General features: G+C 51.6%; 1 protein-coding gene across 1 annotated transcript; it reads left to right on the top strand.

Annotated features, from left to right (window-relative positions):
* Positions 1-2459: 2459 nt before the first annotated feature.
* Positions 2460-8312, top strand: PNMA6E (PNMA family member 6E). The gene is made up of 2 exons (XM_061408934.1): positions 2460-2826; positions 4782-8312. Exon 2 carries the CDS (start codon positions 4792-4794, stop codon positions 7453-7455), a length of 2664 nt encoding a protein of 887 aa, XP_061264918.1. The 5' UTR covers positions 2460-2826; positions 4782-4791; the 3' UTR covers positions 7456-8312.
* The last annotated feature ends 14485 nt before the right edge of the window (positions 8313-22797 follow it).

Here is a 22797-nt window from a genome sequence, read left to right as displayed (position 1 = left end):
CACATACCATATGTGAAATAGATGACCAGTCCAAGTTTGATGCATAAAACAGGGCACTCAAAGCCAGTGCACTGGGACAATCCAGAAGGATGGGATGGGGAGGGAGGTAGGAGAGGGGTTTGGGATGGGGAACACATGTACACCCATGGCTAATTTATGTCGATGTATGGCAAAAATCACCAGAATATTGTAAAGTAATTAGCCTCCAATTAAAATACATAAATTAATTTAAAAAAACCAAGGTCTTACTGTGGAGCACAGAGAACTATACTCAATATCCTGTGATAGATCATAATGGAAAAGAATATAAAAAAGAATGTATATAAGTGTATAACTGAGTCACTTTGCTGGACAGCAGAGATTGGCACAACATTGTAAATCAGCTATACTTCAATAAAAATTTAAAAGGAAAGTGGAAAAAAAAAGAATGAAGGTGAAATAAGTACCTTTTGAGACAGATGAAAGCTAAGAAAATTCACCAATAGATCTGTACTAAAAGAATGCTAAAGAATATCTTTCCACATGAAGAAATATGATAGTAGAGGGAAATCTTGGTATTTGGGTAGAGATGAGGAACACCAGAAATGGTAAATATGGGTGTAAACATTTAAACATGGACATGAATTTGAGCAAACTCCAGGAGATAGTGGAGGACAGAGGAGCCTGGCATGCTGCAAGCCATGGGGTCGCCAAGAGTCGGAAACGACTTAGTGACTAAACAGCAACAACAGGCATTTAAACATTAAAAAATACTTGTTTGCTCTTAATTTCTTTATTATACATATGGCTATTAAAAGTTGTAATAGCAAGTATATTGTAAGCTTTACAATCCATGTAGATATAATATATATGGTAACTATATCATAAAAGATGGGGTAGAGCAGGAATGAGGGCTCAGGATGAAGGGGACACCTATGGCCGATTCATATTTATGCATGGCAGAAAACACCACAATATTGTAAATTATATTGTAGAAATGTCCGTACATTTATGTGAAGTGGTACAATGTTAACCACAATCAGGCAGTGAAAAATTAAAGATATCCAATAAGTCCCCTACAGAAGAGCATTCAAGTGGGGAACTCTCAAAGATGTGAATGTATATTCACATGTTCAATCATGTAAGTTAGCTCACCTTTCTGGTGTAAATTGTCATGTGTGAGCACCCTCTACAAGTGGATGTACTTTAGTGTACTTTACTGTACAGTACTGTATGGAGTACAGTATCTGTATTTCAAGCCCAGGATGCCCAGACTCAATCATAAAAGCAGTGGCAATGTAGCCAGTACTGAGAAGAAGTCCCAAGCGATAACAATGGAAACAAAAGTGAAAATAATGGAGAGAGGGAGCAAGGTGAAAGGTGGTAGATGTCACTTGTTCTTATAACATGACTCATTCAACCACTGGATGATTCTAAAGCATTATGACAAAATCACAGAACATGCGAAGTTGGCTGTGTCAATGATGTGAACAATAATATGGCAGAAGTGTGAAAAAGTGATGGAGGAGCTAGAGAAAGAGAAATGTCTCAGAGTGTGAATGCAAGATCAGCATCAGTGTTAAGTCCACTCAGTTTAATGCTGATTCAAGAGAAAGGTGACAGCCTGGAGGGATAGGGGGAGGGACGTGGGAGCAGATTTCAGAATGGAGGGGACACATGTATACCTATGGCCAATTCATATTTATGCATGGCAAAAATCATCATAACACTGCAAAGTAATTATCTTCCAATTAAAATAAATAAATAAAAAGAGAGAAAGCTAAAAGCCTTTATGAAATAATTACCTCAGGCAGGAAAAAAGGGAACATAGGGACAAAAATAGATGGAAAGACAGTGCTATGTATTGAATGTTTGTAAACGCCCCGCCAATTCACCTATTAAATTCTAACCCCCAAAGCAATGAGATTTGGAAGTGGGGCCTTGGGAAGTGATTAGCCCACGAGGGTGGAACCCTAACGAAAGAGATTAGTGACTTTATAAAAGGGACACCAGAGAGTTCCCTCATCCTCTTTCTGCCATGAGAGAAGATGGCTAGTTGATAAAACTAGACAAAAACCAGTAATATACAGAACAGCATTATGAAATTATCAGTCACAGTATAAGATGAACTATAACAGGCTTCCTAGGTGGCACTAGTGGTAAAGAACCTGCCTGCCAATGCAGGAGACTAAGAGGTGCAGGTTCGATCCCTGGGTCGGGAAGATTTGCAGTATTCTTGCCTGGAGAATCCCCACAGACACAGGAGCCTGGTGGGCTATAGTCCATAGGGTTGCAAAGAGCCAGACACGACTGAAGCAACTTAGCACGCACTTAAAGAGAAATTAACCAATTTGCCAGCGATGGGTTTTCCATCTGCAAGTTTACTTTTGCAACTCAGCTGCCTTGCAGGGAGACCTTTTGATTGGTGGAAAGCAAATGAAGTGACATGAAAGTCGCTCAGTCATGTCCTTCTCCAGGGGATCTTCCCAGCCCAGGGATCGAACCCAGGTCTCCCACATTGCGGGCAGTTTTTTACCATCTGCGCCATCAGGGAAGCCATCTTTGCTTCCCGGGGGGCCAGGCCTTGGAACATCAAGTCCTTAGTGCTCACCGCTTGTTGATACAGTAGCAAAGAGCCTCCTCTCGTGCGTTTCTCGTCCAATCATTTTCCTTGTAAACAGCTGCCTAGGCCTTTCCCCCTCATCTTCCTCGGGCTTCCGGGAGCACGGAGGAAACCCAGGTGGCATTCGCACAGAGGGCTCGGAATAGTGTGCTGCACGGTTCCTGGCTGCGCTGCTGAGCCGAGTTCTTCAGACCCTTCTGAGTGGGATTCGAGAGTCAGACAAAGTAAGTAGACAGGCGGGGACTTTGCTGGGGTCTGGACTCCGCAGTTACCAGGGGTCCCGGCTGGGGGTCCCTTAGCTGTCCCAGCAAGGAGTGGAGGTAGGGGGGAGGGCCAACACATACTAGATTGGGAATCCGGGTGAGGCCACAGACAGCGGCAGGCTTCAGAGGGGCTGAGGGAAGGGTTTCCTCAGTGTAGGGGTTCTGAGGGGAGGACCGCTGGCTGCCAGGGTGGCTGGTGGGGGGGGCGTTATGGTTTGGGGGTGCAGAGGGTGGCTAATGGTTAAACTTGGGGGTCTCAGAAGGAAGGGCTTCCTGCTGAGCGGGTGAGGCCTACTTTGGGGGCCAGAAGAGAGTATTACTGGCTGAGGGAGTGGGGAGGACGTGAGAGGGGGTCCCCCATGCTGAGACATGAAGGGAACATGAGGAAAGGGCTAATGTCTGCCCCCTGTGGTGGAAAGAAGGGGCTGAGGGGAGGGGGTGGATGGGGTGGACTCGTGGATGCGGTTTGGAAACCGTTAGGGGAGGTACCAGCTCTGCGGGGGGCGGGGCGGGGGGAGAGGACGTTGGTGGCCGCAAGGGAGCTCTGGCTCCCTTCTGGGATGGGGAGGGGAAGAGGGGGAGTCTCTACATGGGTGAGATAGTGTGAAATAGTGCTTGTGGGAGGACTCTCCGGTGTGGGGAGGTGAGAGGGGAAGTCTGATCTCTAAACATGTGGTGGCGCCCTGCTTCCAGGGCCTAGAGGAGAGCACCGCCAAGTGGCAGGGTAGGGGAGTGTAGTTGAAGGGGGCGAGGAGGAGCCGCCTGGCCATGTGCAGTGAATGAGGCTGAGACTGGCGGCGCTGGAGCTGCTGTGATCTGGTGGAGGCTGTTTGCTGTTGCAAATGGATTTGTGGGGGTTCTGGGGGGTGCTCTGGCGCACTGTATTAGGAACGGAGAGGTTCCAGGTCGCCAGAATTGCAGTGGTGGGAGGGGCGGGGCCCTGGTCTCCACACAAAATACAGGTTCTTCACGAGGGTGCTTTGTACATTCACCGGGATACACCACACCTAAATTTAAAAGTATTGCAATTTTACATGATAAGTTCTCTTACCACAGGGGAATTTTATTTGATGTTAATAATGATAATATATCTTTAAATACTGGGAAATCCTTGGATTGAAGGAAAAAAATCACAAAGGGACTTAGAAAATATTTCAAACTGAATAATGAAAAAACACAACTTACCCAAATTAGTGGGGGGCAGCTAAAGAAGCAATAGGAGGATAATGTATTGCTCTAAATGCTTATGTTAGAAAAGAATGAGGACATAAAATCAGTGACCTAACAGTCCCTATAGAGATGCTAAAAGAAGAAGAGCGAAAGAAGCATAAAATGAGTTGACTGAAGTAATAATTGGGCTAAGAAAGGAAGTTGGTGATAGAAAGCAAATTATGGACACGATAAACCAAGCCATATGTTTGTTTGTTTTTTTTTTAAAAAGGGCAACAAAACTGAGAAAGCCCTAGAAAGATGAATCAAGGAAAAATACAAAGAATGCTAAACACCAATATTAGGAATGAAAGAGGGCTAACACTACAGGCCAGATGTACAGTAAAAAGAGAATATAGGGCTATGATAGAAAAAATTACGCTAAAAAACTTGAAAAATTCCTTGGGAAAAAGGCAACTTCCTAAAACTGATGTCAGAAATGTAGAAAATGTTTTGTTTTGTAAATATATATTTATTGTTTTACAGAATTTTGTGGCTTGTTTTGTAAATACACTTAATTTATCAGAAAAGTTTCCTAAAACCAAACAAACAAAACAGGTTGGGGCAGTGCTCCAAGCTGCTGCTGTGAGGGGCAGTGGGGTGGGCTGTGTGGCCCAAACATTGTTCTCTCCCCTTTGCACACATAAGCCTATTCCCACAATTCAAAAGTCTGTGCACACCCCTTTAATCACTTTCTCCACCTTCAGGTCCTCAAAAATGGTGAAGCCACTGGCGCTGCTGCGAGACTGGTGCAGGTGGATGGGCGTGAATGAGGAGCGCTCTGTGCTCCTCCTGGGCATCCCAGATGACTGTGAAGACCAAGAATTCAGGGATGCCGTGCAGGCTGCCCTGGGCCCCCTGGGCAGATACCGAGTGCTGGGCAAAGTCTTCAGAAAGGATCTGGGGTCGAAGATTGCTTTGGTCGAGTTTGCTGAGTATTTAAGCCGAAGCTTGATCCCCCGGCAAATACCAGGCAAAGGGGGACCCTGGATTGTTGTCTGCCTGCCCCAGGCCCCTGATGCTGAATCACAAGATAGACCCAATTTCCCTGCACAGCCCCAGAGACGAGCAGTGGTTGGTAGGGTAGGTGAGGCAAGAGCCACAGGTGATGTAGGAGGAACAGGTGAGGTAGGAGCAGCAGGTGTGGAGGGAGCCGCAGGAGATGTTGGAGGAACAGGTGAGGTAGGAGCAGCAGGTGAGGAGGAAGCCACAGGTGATGTTGGAGGAACAGGTGAGGTAGGAGCAGCAGGTGAGGAGGGAGCTGCAGGAGATGTTGGAGGAACAGGTGAGGTAGGAGCAGCAGGTGAGGAGGGAGCTGCAGGTGATGTTGGAGGAACAGGTGAGGTGAGAGCAGCAGATGAGGAGGGAGCTGCAGGTGATGTTGGAAGAACAGGTGAGGTAGGAGCAGCAGGTGAGGAGGGAGCTGCAGGTGATGTTGGAGGAATAGGTGAGGTAGGAGCAGCAGGTGAGGAGGAAGCCACAGGTGATGTTGGAGGAACAGGTGAGGTAGCAGCAGGTGAGGAGGGAGCTGCAGGAGATGTTGGAGGAACAGGTGAGGTAGGAGCAGCAGGTGAGGAGGGAGCTGCAGGTGATGTTGGAGGAATAGGTGAGGTAGGAGCAGCAGGTGAGGAGGGAACCTCAAAGGAGGGAACCTCAAGTGAGAATGGACCCACAGGTGAGGAGGGAGCTGCAGGTGAGATAGGAGACGCAGGTGAGGAGAGAGCTGCAGGTGAGATAGACGCAGGTGAGGAAGGAGCTGCAGGTATGGAGGAAGCTGCAGGTGAGAATGGACCCACAGGTGAGGCGGGAGCCTCAAGTGAGAATGGGCCCGTCTGTGAGGAGGGAGCCACAGATGAGGAGGGAGCCGCAGGGGAGGCAGGAGCTGCAGGGCAGGCAGGAGCTGGCTTCGAGGGACGAGCTACCAGTGAGGCAGGTGGTACAGGTGAGGAAGGCACTGCAGATGAGGAAGGGGCTGCAGATGAGGCAGGTGGTATAGGTGAAGCAGACACTGCAGATGAGGCCGGGGTAGCCGGTGAGGCAGGAGCTGAGAGTGAGGCCAGAGCTGAAGATGAAGCAGGAACATCTGATGAGGAGGGAGCGGCAGGTGATACGGGAGTTGCAGGTGTGGCCGGATCTCTGAGCCTGGCAGGAGCAGCCGGGGAGGCAGGAGTTCCCATGGAGGCTGCAGCTGCAGGCATCGCCGGAGCCATGGATGAGCCACGGGCCCGGTCCCCTCAGTGGTGGCTGGCCTTGGAGCCCGTGCTAGAGAATATGGGCTACCTAGAGCTGAGAACCTTCTCCGGGATGGAAGAGCCGGACGAAGGGGAAGAGTCCTTTGAGAGCTGGCTGGATCATGCCAACGACATGCTGTACCTGTGGCGCCATGTGACCGAGATGGAGCGGAGGAGGCGGCTGGTGGAGAGCTTGGGGGGTCCGGCGCTGGATCTCCTGTGCAGCCTTCTGGAGGAAGATCCCAACCTGACAGCCCAGGATTGCCTGACAGCGCTGGTGGAGGCGTTTGGGAGCAAGGATCCCCGGGTGACCGCTCGGCTGAAGTTCATGATGTGTGCCCAGCGGCCCCAGGAGAGCCTCTTTGCCTTTGTGATGCGCCTAGAAGGCCTGCTGCAGTTGGCCCTGGGCAAGGGGGCTGTGCACCCAGCCATTGCAGATCAGCTGCGTGCCCGGCAGGTGCTCATGCGGGCCCGGCCCAACAACCTGATGCAGAACAAGCTGAAGAGGATGCGGATGGAGAGAAGACCCCCCAGCTTCGTGGCGATGCTGCAGCTCATCCGGGAGACGGAGACCTGGGAGACCGACCCAGCGATGGGTGAGCAGCTCCCAGTGGAGGAGGAGGCCCATGGGGTCCTCGGAGACCTGGCTGCTGCCCTAGGCCATGTGATCATCACTGAGGGCGCAGCTGCAGGTGGAAGTGAGGCCTCCCCAGCCAGTGGAGATACCTCTGCCCAGGTTGCCTTTTCCAAGGAAGGTGGTGTCGAGGCCCTCCCAACGCGTGAAGAGGCCAGTAAGGCAGTTGGCAGCAGCGCCGAGGTTGCCCAGGCTGCTCCTGAAGCCCGTGGTGCTGCCAGGGCAGCCTCTGCCCCTGGGGAGACCACTCAGGAAGATGGAAGGGCTCCCAGCCCCCTGGGCCTAGGTCAAGCAGCACCCTCAGAGGCCCCTTGGAGTCCCCCTACTGCCTGGGTGGGTGGGGCTTCCCCGGTGGTTCCAGGAAGTCCTGGCTGGGAGCCAGAGGGTCTCCCCCAGGTAGGAGACCAGGAGGCTGAGGAGCCCCCGAAGAAGGGGCTCAAGCCCATCCCAGAGGAGCCCGAAGATGAGGAAGGGGCTGTGGAGATGAGCTCCCTGGGGTTCTCCTCTGGTCAATAGGCTCAGTAGGTCCCAGGCCCCTGGCCTGGAAGCAGGGAGAGGCCAGGTCAGGCAGCCTCCTGGCCCCACATTAGGGGCCATGTCATGGTGCCTGGGCCTCCCCACCCACCCAAAAGGGGTCCTCTATTCAGCATCCCCTGGGACAGGCTGGTCCCTGTCCTGGGAAGTCCATATGTGTCACTGTAGGCCACCTAGTGACCCAGATCTCAAGGAACACCTCCCTGGCCCAGCCTTTCTCCCCTCCCTGTCAAAACACATCCCTGAGCTGTCATCAACTCCCCTCCCAGCCCTCGCAGAGCCCCGAGGTGCCTGTGAACCCAGGCCGGGTGTCCCCACCTATACCTGGTCAGCCACCCTGAGCCCTGCCACATGCCCTGAGCTTCAGCACCAGCCAAGACATGGTCCTCAGCTCAGTGTGTGCTTCCCCATTGTGGATTCAGGCCAAGTTCTGCTTGGTCTCCTGGAGATGTGCATGTGTTCTTCTCTGAGCAGTTCCCCCCATCGTGGTGCAGAGACACCCCAGCCCACTCCGAGGAGCCGTTGGGAATGAGGGGACAGACGAGGGCTTGGCCGGTGACCACCCCAGGACCTCAGGAAGGAAGATCTGCATTGGGGCTTCGCAGCGTGGCTTCGGGAGGCCCCCCAGTACCTGTGCCCTGCTGGGCCATGCCATGCTTCCTTGGGACTTGGTGTTCTCGGCTTGGTGCAGCATGCCCTGCTGTGTGACTGTCCTGTGCCCGCCATAGGACATGTGGGCCTGAGTGGGAGGGGCTGCCCTGAGGGGACTGGGCATTGCCAGTGCCCACCATCCTGGCAAGACACTGCACGCGAAGCCCTCGGAAAGGGAGAGGGTAGGGGGAGGGTGGGGGAGGGCGGGCCGCTGTGTGGCGGAAGGGAGGGCACCCCGTTAGGGACTCTTGGAGGAGCGGGGGGGGGGCGGGACTGTGATCTCTAGTGGCCATCAGAAGTTCCCTGTGTTGTCATTCCCTGTCTTCAATGGTTTCAGTCTGTGTTGCGCTTCAATAAAATTTGCTGAATGTTTCAGCTGAGTCTCGTCTCTGCTCTGGACAATGGAGGGGAGGGGCTGCTGGGGTGGGGCCGGGGGTGGGGGGAGTGACAGTGGCCCAGTATCCCGAGTCAGCACTGCAGTGCGGTCCCAGCAGGGTGGGGGGTGGGGGCCAAAATAGCTTCCTGCTCAGCACCTATGGCAATGAGAGGGTAGGGTAGGTACTTTGAAGACCCAGACATGGTGAGGGTTTTTCTTCCATTTGATAGGTGTGAACCATAACATTTTGAGGTTATGTTTGTTCTCATTTTGGGATAGTTGTGTCTTTTGAACACAACTATAGTTGACAGAGACAGAATAGTCCTCTGTCTTTTGAAAATGGATGGTGGCGATCCTGGTTTTCTTTTTCACTGGGGGCAGGTGCCCCTGGCATCCAAGTGCCTGGGACCCAGGGCCGCTCAAGAGGTGGGATGCAGAGTGGGGCTCCAAAACAAGGAACTGGCATGTCCGGAGGTCTCTAGCCTCCTTGGTGAGAAAGCTAGTATTAGTCTGATAGAGTTTTGAAAAAAACCAAATGTATTTTAAGCTGAGGGATTGTAAAATGCGAAAACCTCACTGTGCAACAACAGTGACAGCACTTAGCAGTGGAAAATTGGGCCTGGACACTCATAGGGTTTCTGGGAGAGTGGGCGCAAACATACCCACACCACCTCCACCTGAAAACAAATTTGCTCTTGAAGAGAAGACAGGACCAGCCTACTGAGACCTGCAAGGGCGAAGGCCCAGTCATGTGATGGGGAGGGCCAGGGGTGCTCTCTGAAGGGGTAATGTTCAGGGATGGGGGAAACTGGCCTGACACTAAGGGCACTGGGAAGCTGTCGGACCCAGGGACCAAATCTGCATCTCGTGCCTCCTGCATAGGCAGGCAGATTCTTTACCACTAGTGCCACCTGGGAAGTGGTGGGAAGGAGGGGGCCAGAGGGGTGTCCTCGCCTGTCCAGCACTAAATCATGTGGCATGATTTAGAACCTTGTTCCTTTCTGCAAAGCCTCTGGGCCTGGATCTCCAGCTCTCTCTGAATGCCGATGGGACCCCAGGCATCCTTTGGCTAATTCCCTTTGTGCTCCCACTGGCCACAATGAGATGTGATGGCTAAAGTCTGTCAGTGATACGAAGGCCGCCCAGTGACACTTGCCGAAAGGATCCCAGACAGCAGGTGCCTGCCGAGTGGCCGGAGTTGGAAAGCTGGGGCTGATGCCCCAACGGCAAGTCTAGGGCAAACCAGGCAGAGGTACAAAGGGTGGGTCTTCACCTCTTGTCTCTTGGAACTGAAGTCTGAGGGGGAGCCAGGCTGATGGCAAGAGCAGAGCCCACAGTCTGTGGTCAGTGGCAGGGCACACAAGTGTGCATGTCCAACTGGTGCCTCCTGCTGCCTGGGAGGGCTGATTGCCAGTGGCGAGGAGCCTGTGAGCCCCTGGGGGAGGCCCTGGGATTTGGAATCTCCAGGCAATGCTTCAGTATGTGTGTGCATTTGTGTGGTGCATATGTGGGTATATGTGACTGTGTGGAATTTTTGTGAGTGTGTGTGATTGTGTAGTGTGAGTGTGTAGGGTTGATGTGAACATGTTTGAGCATGTGTGAGTGTGTGTGTGGCTACATATATGTGTGAGCGAGTGTGGGCATGGAAGGGCTTATTTCTCAGGCCACATCACCTTTGCTGACTGGAGCTTGAGACTTCCACTGGCTTCCATCTTCCCTGTGAGCTGGAGGAAGAAGATGTCAGCTGACTCCAGCCAACTGAGGGTGCCAAGCAGACTGGCTGTAGGGGGAGCCCCTGTCCCCAGTGTGCCACCGTCCCCATTCCCCAAAGCTTCGGGTACTTTACTCAAGTCTCAAATGGGGTGGCCAGAGACATCTCTACAGACCTTGACATCGCCTTTCACATTTCCCTCTCTGTCTCCCTCCGCCCTTCATTTGCCTTGCAGTCCAAGCCCACGTTGGCATAGCCCCTTCTGGCCCTGCCGGGACCTGGGGCAGCTGGTGGAGGCCTGCTGGGTGGCATGCCACTCCCTGACACACCCTTTCTAGTGGGAAGGGCCATGTCCACAGCTCTGCTGGCAAGGGGTGGCAGCTCACCGTGTGGACACCCTCCCTAAGCCCCGTGGAGATCCTGCTGGTGCCCCCTGCAGTCCCCTGGCCCATCTCGGTCCCAGTCCAGTCCCTGTGTGCAGAGGGGGAGACAGTATTCAGCCAATAGCCCCTGAGACTCAGCTATGAGTGGATGCTTGGGGGTGGGTGCAACTTGGTATCTGACCCTTGGGGGCACTGAAGAACTGGCCTTGAGCAGCTCCTCCACAGAGGCCTTGGTGTGGGGGCCTTAGTCTTGCTCTGTGGACACATCTCAGTAGCCACGCTGGGCTTTAAGGGACAAGTTCACCAGAGCAGGGCTCCAGGGACTCAGCCAGCAGCCAGGTCCCGCAGAGAGCCAACGACTTCCAGGTGAGCAGGAATCTGGGCTCAGGGTGGCGTGGAGGGACCTTGTGAACCTGTGTCCTGGTGGCCGTCTGGCAGGCCCCAAAGCCCTGGCTTTCAGAAGGCTTCAGGCTGGAGACCGTGTCCATCATCTTCATGTAAACTGCCAATCTTGACGTCTGGTGCATTCCGCCATCTTGGGCCGCCCGAGAATCTTGCCACAGCTGCAGGGCAACGCTTCTCCGCTGGGTCCCCAAGAGGCTGGGCCCCAGCAGTTTCCCTGCAGTGATCCTCCCACTCAGTCCTGCCCTCTGGTGCCCATGGAGACAGGTGCCCTCAGGGCTGGGGAGGGGGGCCTTGGGGACCCGAGTGCACACATGTGCTTCTGAGGTAGAAGGCCAATGTTTGCAGGTTCGTATAGAGGAGCAGTGGAGAGGGGTGGAGGAAACAGTGAAAGTGAAAGGAAAGTGAAAGTCGCTCAGTTGTGTCAGACTCTTTCGACCCCATGGACTGAATAGTCCATGAAATTCTCCAGGCCAGAATACTGGAGTGGGTAGCCGTTCCCTTCTCCAGGGGATCTTCCCAACCCAGGGATTGAACCCAGGTCTCCCGCATTGCAGGCAGATTCTTTACCAGCTGAGCCACAAGGGAAGCCCAAGAATACTGGAGTGGGTAGCCTGTCCCTTCTCCAGTGGATCTTCCCAACCCAGGAATTGAACCAGGGTCTCCTGCATTGCAGGCAGATTCTTTACCAACTGAGCTATGAGGGAAGCCCGGAGAAAACAGTGAGGCATCTATAATGGGGAGACAGCACTTGTCAAGTGTACCATGTCCCCTGGGCTGAACTGCAGCTAGTTTTCCCAGAATGCCCTGCTCTTTAGGGTCCCAGGTCAGGGTTGACCACAGGCTTGCTGGCTCTTTGTTGCACCTTGCTCTGCTCTGTCTTCCTGGGCAACTTGCAGTCTGTCTTTGCCTTTCAGCAGTTACTTCTGGCTACTTTTTCTTTAACTTCTTTTTGGGTGGCTGAGAAAGTCTGCCACCTAATGCCCTGGGTCCAAGTTTAAGGAACTGCTCAGACTTGGAACTTCCTAAGAGTCTCAACTTGCTCATCAAAGGGCTAGAGCCCATTCTCCACATCCAGCTGTGTTTAGAGAGCTGACATCTCCTTCTGTGCTTGTCTTCAGCTCCCTCCTGGGGCCCCTGAGAGGCAGCCAGCTGAGGGCTGTCTCCTGGCCATGACACATCTCCCAGTGACCTAGTGTGATGTTAACAGACACATTGCATGTGATCTCACAAGTATGATGGCTGGCAGAGGGCAGGGCAGGCGGACAGTCGTCTCCACCCATATTCTTCCCCACAGAGAAGCTCTCAGCTTGGATAGGCGAGGCCTTTCCAGCCTGGGCTCCTCCCCAGTCCAGAGTCAGGGAGCTGGTGGAACCAGGTGCTTTGTGCTCCTGCCTGAGTCTTAGCTGCCTGTGGTAGATACGACCTAAGAAAGGAAATTCTTCCAAACATTGGGTTCCCACCCCTCCACCTAGTTTCACAGAAAAATGATAGGCTAGCCTGGCTTCAAAGAGAAGAACAGCTACATCCCCAGGCATTAAATTAGGAAGCTCTCCAGCCAAACACTGCTATGTCTGCACAGGTGTAGGGAGCAAACGGGGCCAGCAATGCCTTCTCAGAAGTGGAGGAGGAATCAGACTGCCCCAAAGTCCAGGGTCAATCTGGAAGGTCTTGTTAGATCAAGGAAAATTAAGGACACAGAGCACTGAAGCCATGGAATGTCACTATAGAGACCCAGGGAGATGATGTGGACATGTTGGCAAAAGCCAGGGCATTCACAGCCCAACATGAGTCCTATTCATAACATGGAAACAGCACCAATTACAAAAATAATAAGAGGAGGAAAGGAATGGGAGCAAATAGAAGAAAAGCACATCATAAAGGGAATCATTAATACCTGAAAAATATAGGGAGACTCTAGACAAAAACAGAAAACAACCCCCGCCAAAACTCAAAGAAGTTTCAGAAAACATGATTTCTCAAAATAAAATTTGAAGAAGAGATGTAGAGTTCAAAGAAGGGATGATTAGAAAGCAGAAGGAAATGAAAGAAAGGTAGCAGAGTTCAGAAAAGAATGAAAAGAAAAAATAAAAATATTGCTGAGATGAAAGCCACAGTGAGAGCAATTCAAGTCAGTGTGACCAAAGTGACCACATACATAGTGACGACGTGGGGACATAGCATTAAGGCTTGAAGAAGTCACACAATATAAAATGCGAGAGAGGAGAAGATTGCAGAGCAGATGATAGTCTGGGAGGCAGCAAAGGAGATGAAGTACATATATAATGGGTTTTCTAGAAAAGAGAACAATCAAGAGAAGAATATCTTCCTGGGAGAAGTCACGCTGGCCTTAGACATCTTGTAATCAATTCTCAATGCTGGATGCCAGTGGGGAAAGTTTTCTAAACTTTTGAGGAACAGGCAGTTTGCTCTGAGAATGCTCCATTTGTCCAACTTGTCCTTCAAGTCTAAAAGCAGAAAGTTGAAATTACCACTGAACAATAAAGGCTAGCCAACTAAAAGATAAACTGAAATCAAGACCTTGGAGATGGAAGGAACTATCCTGATCACTTAATCCATCTATATGCAGAACTAATATTCTATAATTTGGAATTATGCATTAATCATTGTCCTACTATAGGACAGAATGCAAATTTTTGAAACCTTGACGATGTAAAAGTAATAATCTAACCAAAACCAGAAGTGGAGAACCGAGAGGGCAGGAGGAAGATGGTGAAATGATTTCTTCATCTGTTAGAGCCAAGAGTCATTGGATACTATGTTGGAAGATATCATTAAACATAATCCTTCAAATATCTCAGAAAACTTAGCATTCTTCAGAATTTTACTCTTTAACTTTTGTGAGATCTTTTAGGAACTAATACTCCTTGGAAAGAAGCATTTAGTACAAGTTAAAGGGTCTTGCCATTTCTTTTTCTTTGCCCCCAGTCAAATTAGTGTAGAACAGGCACACCTCAGAGATGTCTCAGGTTTGGTTCTGGACTACAGCCATAAAGTGGATATCTCAGTATATCAGCGAGGCCTCCTCAGTTATGTATTTGAGAAGTATTCATGGTACCTGTCCTGTGTGCAGTTGTCAGGTGATGGAGGATGGGACCTGGGCCGGGAGTCATTGTCAGGGAGAGTGGAGAGGGAGGGATGGCTGGACCGGGGGATCCAAGGAGGGGCTGAGAGAACATGAATTCCTGACTGCCTGGAGAGGGGCGTGGGCTCCTGGTTGAGGAAGAAGAGGAGTCAAGGATGAGGGAGAGGTTTTCAGCCTGGGCAACTGATGGGGGTTCGTGGTCAGCACGTGTGTGTACCCAGGGGCGGGGGATGTGCTCCTAACCTGGGCTGTTCCTTGGTTGGGTTGGAAGAGGGGAAGGTGCTGGGGTGGAGGAGGCCATGCCCCCCATGGGCAGCCTCTACTGGGTTCTCACTCAGTGTGCCCAGCTGGAAACTGCCTCCCCTGCCACACTGGCATCTGTTCCCACAGGCGGGTAGCAGCCCTCCTCCAAGGCTTCTTTCTAGGTCAAGGCAGCTTTCACAGCTGCCCTGGGAAGACATCTCTGAGACCATGTGCAGTTCAGCTACATCCATCTTCCCTGGGTGTGCTGGGTGTGCTGTGTGTGTATATGTGTGTGTGTGTGTGTGAGCTTGTCACAGGTGGAACCAGACACCCTCGATGGGAAGCAGTAATGTCCCAGAGCCTGGGGTGACCTTCCCAGCTCTGAAGCTCTGTCGAGTGATAGCAAATAGGCAGGAGGCCAAAAGCATTGAGGAACGTCACTCCCCTCTCCAGCAGCATCCCAGTCAGAGATGGGAGAGGGTGCTGCAAGCCCCTTCACTTGTATCCACAGCTGGAGAGGCTTCTAGTGGCTTGAAACTTCCTGGGGGGCAGAGGCAGGCTAGCTCTCCCCCTTTTCTGTCTGCCTCTGTGTTGCTCCCTGCCCCCTTCCCTCTCTCTGTGTCACATATAGAAACACGAGGACGAGAGGCCCCTTGAGGAAAGCTGAGACGCCCCTGGATACAAGGTAACCCTGTGTGGCTTCCAGTCAAAGTCCCAAATGATCTAGCCCTTCCTGTTCTTGGAACTGTGCTGTTTCCTAGACAACCAGTTTTGTGTAATCACGGTCAAGGCAACGTACATTTTTGCTCAGAATCAAGGTCACAGTATAATACCAATTCACCACGGCAACAGCAGACTACTCATCTGACACGGGAGATGGGATTTACGAGGAAAACCACATGCAGCCTGCTAGGGCTCTGCCTGCCGAGCTTCCTTGTCACCGGGACATGGTGATTCTGCATCATGAAATAGGCTTTAATCCCGGTGGAGTCTGGAACTCATGTCCTTAAGAGGCACAGAGTCCATCGTAAGTTTGACATAAGTAATTTGCCACACAGAGCCAGCCAGGCACATGGTGGTGGTGATTTAGTTGCTAAGTGGGGTCTGACTCTTGCACCTCCATGGACTGGAGCCCTCCAGGCTCCTCTGTCTGTGGGATTTTTCAGACCAGAATATGGAGCGGGTTGCCATTTTCTTCTCTGGGGGATCTTCCTGACCCAGGCATTGAACCCAGGTCTTCTGTATTGCAGATGGATTCTTTACTGACTGAGCCATCAGGGAAGCCCCCAGGCACATGGTGCCACTGATAAAGCCATGTGTCACAAGAGGACCATCCTACCTGACCTTCCTGTGGGAGCTTAGTTCAGTCTGCAAACACACACAAGCCATTCTGCCCTTTGTAAACAAGCTCTGTGTGCTCCAAGTCAGGCTCACTGTGGGAGCCAGGTGGCCGCCTGCCACGGGTGGGTCTCAGATAGAACAGCTCTGATGAAAGGAGGTTGTGGAACAAAACCTTATAGCTTAAGATTTGATCATGTTTCTAATTTCTAGGCCCAAGGCCAAATGTCAGTTGCCTCCTACCTCGTGGGTGTCATCTCTGGCTTCCTGAAATCTGAATGGGGTAGCACGGCCCTCTCTGATTTGGTAAGCATGGGGCTGGGACTACCACGCAGTCAGTGGGTCTCAGCTCAGCTCCAGAGCCATAGGGCCCCATAAGCCCATGGGCTGTGGTCTTCAAGAAAGTGAACGCCACCTTGCACTATCTGGGTATGCCCCCTGTGCTACCCTTGGCCCCATGGAGGGGACTGGATGTTGGCCTCTGGGAGATAATGGTGGAAAGAGAATACGAGCAGCAAGGAGGGCCAGAAGACTGCCTGGTCACAGTCAGGGAGGGCTTGGCGACTGGAGTGTGTGTGTGCATGTGTGGTCCACATTGGGAGGGCTGGTAGAGGGGAGGGGGTGGTCTTCACACCCTCTTACTGCTGCTCTTGATGTCAGAACTTGGGATGGCAGCTTCACATCCCTCCTGGTGTCTATCCCAAGGCAGTGCCATGTGTTTGAACTTGGGTAATGGGTTCCCACAGCAATGACATTTTTAAAAAATTAATTAATTTATTTTAATTGAAGGCTAATTACAATGTTGTAGTGGTTTTTGCCATGCATTCACATGAATCAGCCATGAGTGTACATGTGTCCCCCATCTTGAACTCCCTTCCCACCTCCCTCCCCATCCCATGCCTCAGGGTCATCCCAGTGCACCAGCCCTGAGTACCCTGTCTCATGCATTGAGCCTGGACTGGTGATCTATTTCACATATGGTAATATACATGTTTCAGTGCTATTCTCTCAAATCATCCCACCCTTGCCTTCTCCCAACAGAGTCCAAAAGTCTGTTATTTACATCTGTATCTCTTTTGCTGTGTTGCATATAGGGTCATCATCTTTCTAAATTCCATATATATGCATTAATATTGTATTGGTGTTTTTCTTTCTGACTTACGTCACTCTGTATAATAGGCTCCAGTTTCATCCACCTCATTAGAACTGATTCAAATGCATTTTTTTTACTAGCTGAGTAATATTCCATTGTGTATATGTACCACAGCTTTCTTATCCATTCGTCTGCTGATGGACATCTTGGTTGCTTCCATGTCATAGCTATTGTAAACAGTGAGAAGCAACATTTTTAAAAAAGGCCACCAGGACAAAAGGAAACACAAAGTGTAATGCCAGGTCCTGGGTGGCTTCCCATCCATCATGATCAGTAAGAACACACAGGTAACCATGCTGGGTTAGTGAGTCTTCAAAAATATATGTTCCCTGCAGCCCTCAAATGTCATGGGGCCTCCCTTGGCCCTGATTCAAGTTAGGGTGCATGAGGGGGTGGCCATTTCTCTGGTATCTAATGCAGGACGTGTTTGTGAAGACGATGTGAAATGTAGAGGGTGGCGGGCCCCAAGCTGTAGCTCCAGGAAAGAAAGACTGTGAGACGGGCCTCCTCTGGGCTTCTGGGGCCAAGGGTTCTGCCTGATGCCTTGAACTGGTGCTCAGTCAGTAAGCAGAGCTCCAGGGGCAGAGGCTGGGAGGGTGGCCAGGGGCGACAAGATCTGTCCTTGATCAGCAGCTCTGCTGATGGAAAGATGTGTTCTAACTTAGGGATTCCCGTGACTCAGGACAGGGGTGCCCAGGAAGGGCTGGAGGCAACCTCTGGAGCCACGTGGTCAAGTGATCAAAGCCTGCCTGATGGGAAACACTCTCAACTCCACTGCTGTGGTTACCAACTTTCTGAAACTGACATTCCGCTCGGATCTCACAGTTCAAGGAAATGCCAAAAGCACTTTCTAGCAGATGCGACGCTGGGCGTTTTTCCACCCCTCACCTCATTTCATCTTTACAACCCCTCCCTTCACTTAGTCTGCCAGCACTCACCAAGGCTTGGCCTGCACCAGCCTGGGTTCTGGAGTACCTGAGAGCCCAGAGGATGGGCTCAGGGACCTGGACGCTCATGGAAGGTCCCATTCACATGCTGGAAAAGAATGGACAGGGCGGAGTGCTCCAAAGCGAACAGACAGGATAGAGATGAATAGGGCAGGGGCAGGGGGATTCAAGGAAGGTGCTCTGAGCAGGTGACCTTGAATCTGTCACCTGAAGGACCGGCAGCAAGGGGCAGGAAAGGGGGTTCCTTGGAAGTGGGACTCATGTGCCAAGGCCTTGTGTGGTACTTGTGACCCAAACTAAGGCTCCCTTCGCCATAACTGTTACATCATGACCCCACTTCCTTCCTGGAGAGATGCCCATTGCCCTTTCATGACAATGAGCTCTGTCAGACCAGGGAATACGTTGCCACCACCAAACACCCCAGCTCCTAGCCCTTGGCCTACACACAGTAGGTGCTGTTTTAGGTCACGCACATCCATGGAGCAACCACTCTGGCTGACCTGGGAACCCAGAGTTTGATAAGGGACAGTGAGAGCTACCTTTGGGCCCTACCATCTCCACCTGGACCCCCGAGGTCCATTTGGAAATCTTGGCTACAGCTGAAACCACCAGCCTCACCTGCCGCTCTTGCTGGTTGGTGCTACAGTGCCAGGTCCCTGGGCCTCGCACCCCTACCCTGCACTGCCCTCCACACTCTCCCTCAGGCTCCTCCCCAGCCCCTCTGCCATGGCCTCCTCTAGCCCTCACCCTCCTCTCCTTCACCTCCTGCTTCAGCCGAGGTGTGCCTCCAGGGGCTGTCATCTTACACTCCTGTCCCCCCATCTTTTTTGCCCTTCAGAGTCACTCCGTGTACCTGCATGCCTCCGCCTGTGTATACAGTCTGATCCTTCCAGTCAGATGCGTCTCAACTATCCCTGTTGTCTGCACCCCTCGCCCCCTTGGTTCTCTGCTCTTGTGGGCACACTCTGGGTCTGCCCACCCCTCCCCGCAACAGCCAAGTGCCCTCACTGGGCCCATACCTCCTCATTTTGTCCTCCCCACCACCCCCTCTTGTGACATTGATGGGAGAGAACACAAGCCCAGCCCCTTCCGGGCTCCTATTCTTCACTGCCTGGAAGACAGGGGCTGCCCCTGACCACCTCCTCAACACCCCTGCCTCCCATGTGGCTGCTGATCCATCCCATTTATTGAGCACTAACTGTGGGCCTGCTAGCTGCTGAGACACAGCTCCCTGCCCTCATGGATGTCAAAACCCAGACATGGGAAAGTCACCTCATAGTTAAATGGCCACTTACAAATGGAGACAAAGAGCTGTGTAGGAAAGTGCCAGGCTCCCTGAGTACAGAACAGCGTCCAAATATAGTCTAGGAGGAGAAGGGCAGAAAACTTGCCCCAAGAAAGTGACTTTTGTTCTACAATCTACAGGAAGAGAAGGAGCAGCGACCCTTCTCTTGAATGTTAGCCTGCTGCAGGCATGTGTTTCAGCTAGGTGCCACATCATGAGTGACAAGTGTATTAGTTAGCTATGGCTGTGTAACAAATTACCACAAACTCAGTGGCCTTCACCAATACCACCTACTTTTCAGCTCACAGCCCTATCAGTCAGAAGTTCTAGGAATGATGTAGCTGGGTTCTCAAGTTGCATTGGAGGTGCATAAAGAACATAAAATTACAACTACCAGGCTGCCTTCTACTCTGCAGTCTCATCAAAGCCATTGGCATGTTCAGCTCCTTGTGGCTATAGGAATGAGGTCCCTGTTCCCTCACTGGCTATCAGCTGGGAACTGCTCTCAGCTCGCCAAGGCCTCCTCCATCTCCAAAGCCAGCAGGAGAATTTCCTTCTTCTTGAATCCCTTTTGTGCTTTGAATCTTTAACTTCCTGATCTCTGGCTGCTGGGCCCAGATTTAAGGGGTTCATGGGATTAGGTCAGGTCTACTGGGGATAATTTCTCTTTCTTGAAGTCACCTGTGACCTAGAACATAACCCAGTGATGGGCATGGTGGCCCATCAACTTTGGAGGCTGGAGCATCGCACAGGGAGGATACCCCAGGGGATGGGACTTGGGGTTGGTCAGAGAAAATCAAAGCCTAACCCTAGTTGAAGCGGCAAAAGAACAGATGCTAATTAATCATCTACTACTGCAGTGGGGAAAAGAGCCCAGCATGAACTCAATGCAACTCCAATCCATACAGAGTGGACTGGGCATTTTAAGGAGAGGCTGATCCACATGAAACCTGCATGGGTTCTCTAACTGGTACTTCTCAAAGTTAGGCTCCTGCCCTCCCAAACAGGCTGGGAAATAAGATCCATCTTTAGGCACAGGCTGGAGAAAACTGCAAGTTCTTTGGCCAGCCTTGAGTTTTCTCAGGCAGGCACTTTAAGGAGGCTAGAGTCATCCCAGGGAGGCAGATTCAAGCTGTTCAAAACTATGTCAGTGTTTTGTTCAAGTCTTTCTCAGCCAAGGTTGAGGCCTCATGCAGAAGAGGGCTCAGAGGAGGAATTCTGCCAACCTCAGTGAGCCATTTATGAGGGTTTCATTCCAAGTGCCAGTGGGTGCTTGGCCACAAGTGGATCCAATGTTTGCAGGGCTTAAAGCTCATGCAATTTGGAGGGCTGTCGTCTTTAAGAAACGTGAAACATGAAAGTCGCTCAGTTGTGTCTGACTCTTTGTGACCCCATGGAATTCTCCACGCCAGAATACTGGATTGGGTAGCCTTTCCCTTGTCGAGGGGATCTTCTCAACCCAGGGATCAAACTCAGGTCTCCTGCATTGCAGGCGGATTCTTTACCAGCTGAGCTACAAGGGAAAGAACATAAAATTACAGCTACAATATTGCTAGCGCCCCTCTCAGGACTTGAGGAGGAGCCTGTGCCCAAGGAGTTTATACAGTCGGCTGGTGGGTGGGGGTGGGCATCAGAAAAACAAACTCAATTTCATTGGGTCAAAATCAAGGTGTCAGCGAGGCTGTGCTCCCTCTGGAGGCTCTAGGGGAGAATCCACTTCATGATCTTTTCCAGCCTCTGGAGAAACTCCTGCACTCCTCGGCTTGTGGTTCCTTCCATCGTCAATGCCAGCAGGAGAGCAGTTTCAACTCTCTCTCTGCTGCCATCACAGTGCCTTCTCACTTCTGTTGTTCAGATCCTTTTTATAAGGATGCAGAAGATTGCAGTTAAGGTGCACCCAGATCACCCAGAGTCTTCTCCCCATCTCAAGGTCCTGAGCTCAAGCATGTCTGCAAAGTGCTCCATCCACAGGCTCCAGGGGTTAGAATGTGGACATCTCCCAGGGGCCACCACAGGTTCACTGGCCTTGGCTACAAGGGTCTGAGCAGTTACAAGAGGTGCAGAAGCCTTGGGAGCACACTGGGGCAGAGCCTGCCCTCTCTGGAAAATTCTACAGTCTGCCGGGGATTTTCAGCGCAATCCAAAAGGAATATAAGACGTGCGAAACTGGCCTAGAAGACTCAACTCCTGTAACAGCTGAGTCCCTTGTACCTAGAATTCCAATATGCTTATTCAGAAACTGAGAAGAACTGGAAAGGCCCTGGCCCAGCTGGGGGTCTAATGAGCTCAGAATCAGCCTACAGAGGGAAGGGTCACTGCAGTCACCTAAGAGGGACAAGTTGATGGATTGGTCAGTCCATTGAAGACCACCTGATGATTCAAACAGTTGGGGGGCCAGGGGCACACTCTGGTTTTCTGCTGTGGTTGCGCTTCCCACTTTCTTTGGGTTATTGAGCATGGAGCAAAGTCTACCTCATTGTGAAACTGAGACCCTTCTTTGGTCGCAGAGAGGCTCTGTGTTCACTTTGATTTTGTCTCTTCTGCCAGCCTTACCTTCTCTTGGTCTCACTGGCTCCATCCTCGAGTGTCCTCTTTCCCATTTCCTTCCCTTTTGCTCTGTCCTCTGAACAATGGGGACTGTCCCCTCTGGCTCTCCCAGCATCCAGGTTGGTCTCCTCCAAACCCTTCTCTGCCCAGCAGCAGAGGGATCCTTGGCACATGCCACTCGCATCTTGCCCTCAGCTGCTTAAAGCCACTGGGCAGCCTCCCTGCAGCCCTCATCATAGAGGCCCACACCAGCAGCAGAATCAGTCTCAGCTCTTCAATGTCCCCTCAGCCTTCTGCACACAAAAGTCACCAGAGCTAACACTGCTCCTCAGATGGACACAGCCCATCCTCTGTATTCTTTCACGCATCTCCTCTGTGTTCAAAGCCTTCCTTTTCCTTAGGATCAAGCCTGGACTCTGGAACTCCGTCACTTTCTTCCCTGGGCACTGCTGCTTGGTGCACTTACAAGGGTATGGCTTTCATGGGGCTGCCATAACAAAGGGCCACGAACTGGGGTCGGGGGAGGGCGGGCTAACAGCAATGGAAATGCATTCTTTCCCTGTTCTGGAGGGAGAAGTCTGAGATCAGGTGTGGGCGGACTTGGTTCCCTCCAGAGGCCTTGAGGGAGAATCTGTCTCAGGCCAATCTGCCAGCTTGTAGCCGTGTCATTTCAATCCCTCCATGTGGCTTCTCGTCTGTGTCTGTCTTCTCTTCTGTGAACTCAGTCATTGGATTTAGGGTCCACCTTCATCTGGAATGATCACATACGGAGATCATTCCTGTCATCACCATTGTAAAGGCTCTTTCATCCAAATAAGCTCACGTTCCCAGGTTCCATGTGCATATGTCCTTTTTTGGGGGGAGGGCCACCAATCAGCTCTCTACAACAGGTGTGTGTTTTCGTTCTCAAAAAATTTATTTACATTTATTTTTGGCTCTGCTGGGTCTTTGTTGCTGTGAAGACTATGGGCTACCGTCTGGTTGGGCTGATGCTGGCTTCTCATTGTGACGGCTTCTCTTGTTGCAGAGCGCAGGCTCTAGGGCACAGGGGCTTCAGTCGTTGTGTCATGTGGCCTCAGTAGTTGTGGCTCCTGGGCTCCAGAGCACAGACTCAGCATGGCTTATTATTGTGGCGCATGGGCTTAGCTGCTCTGCGCTATGTGGGATCTTCCCAGATCAAGG

Source organism: Bos javanicus, chromosome X (genome assembly GCF_032452875.1).
Source record: "Bos javanicus breed banteng chromosome X, ARS-OSU_banteng_1.0, whole genome shotgun sequence".
NCBI lineage: Eukaryota > Metazoa > Chordata > Mammalia > Artiodactyla > Bovidae > Bos > Bos javanicus.
The sequence above is the reverse complement of the archived record's forward strand: the minus strand, read 5'-3'. Positions and strand labels throughout refer to the sequence as shown.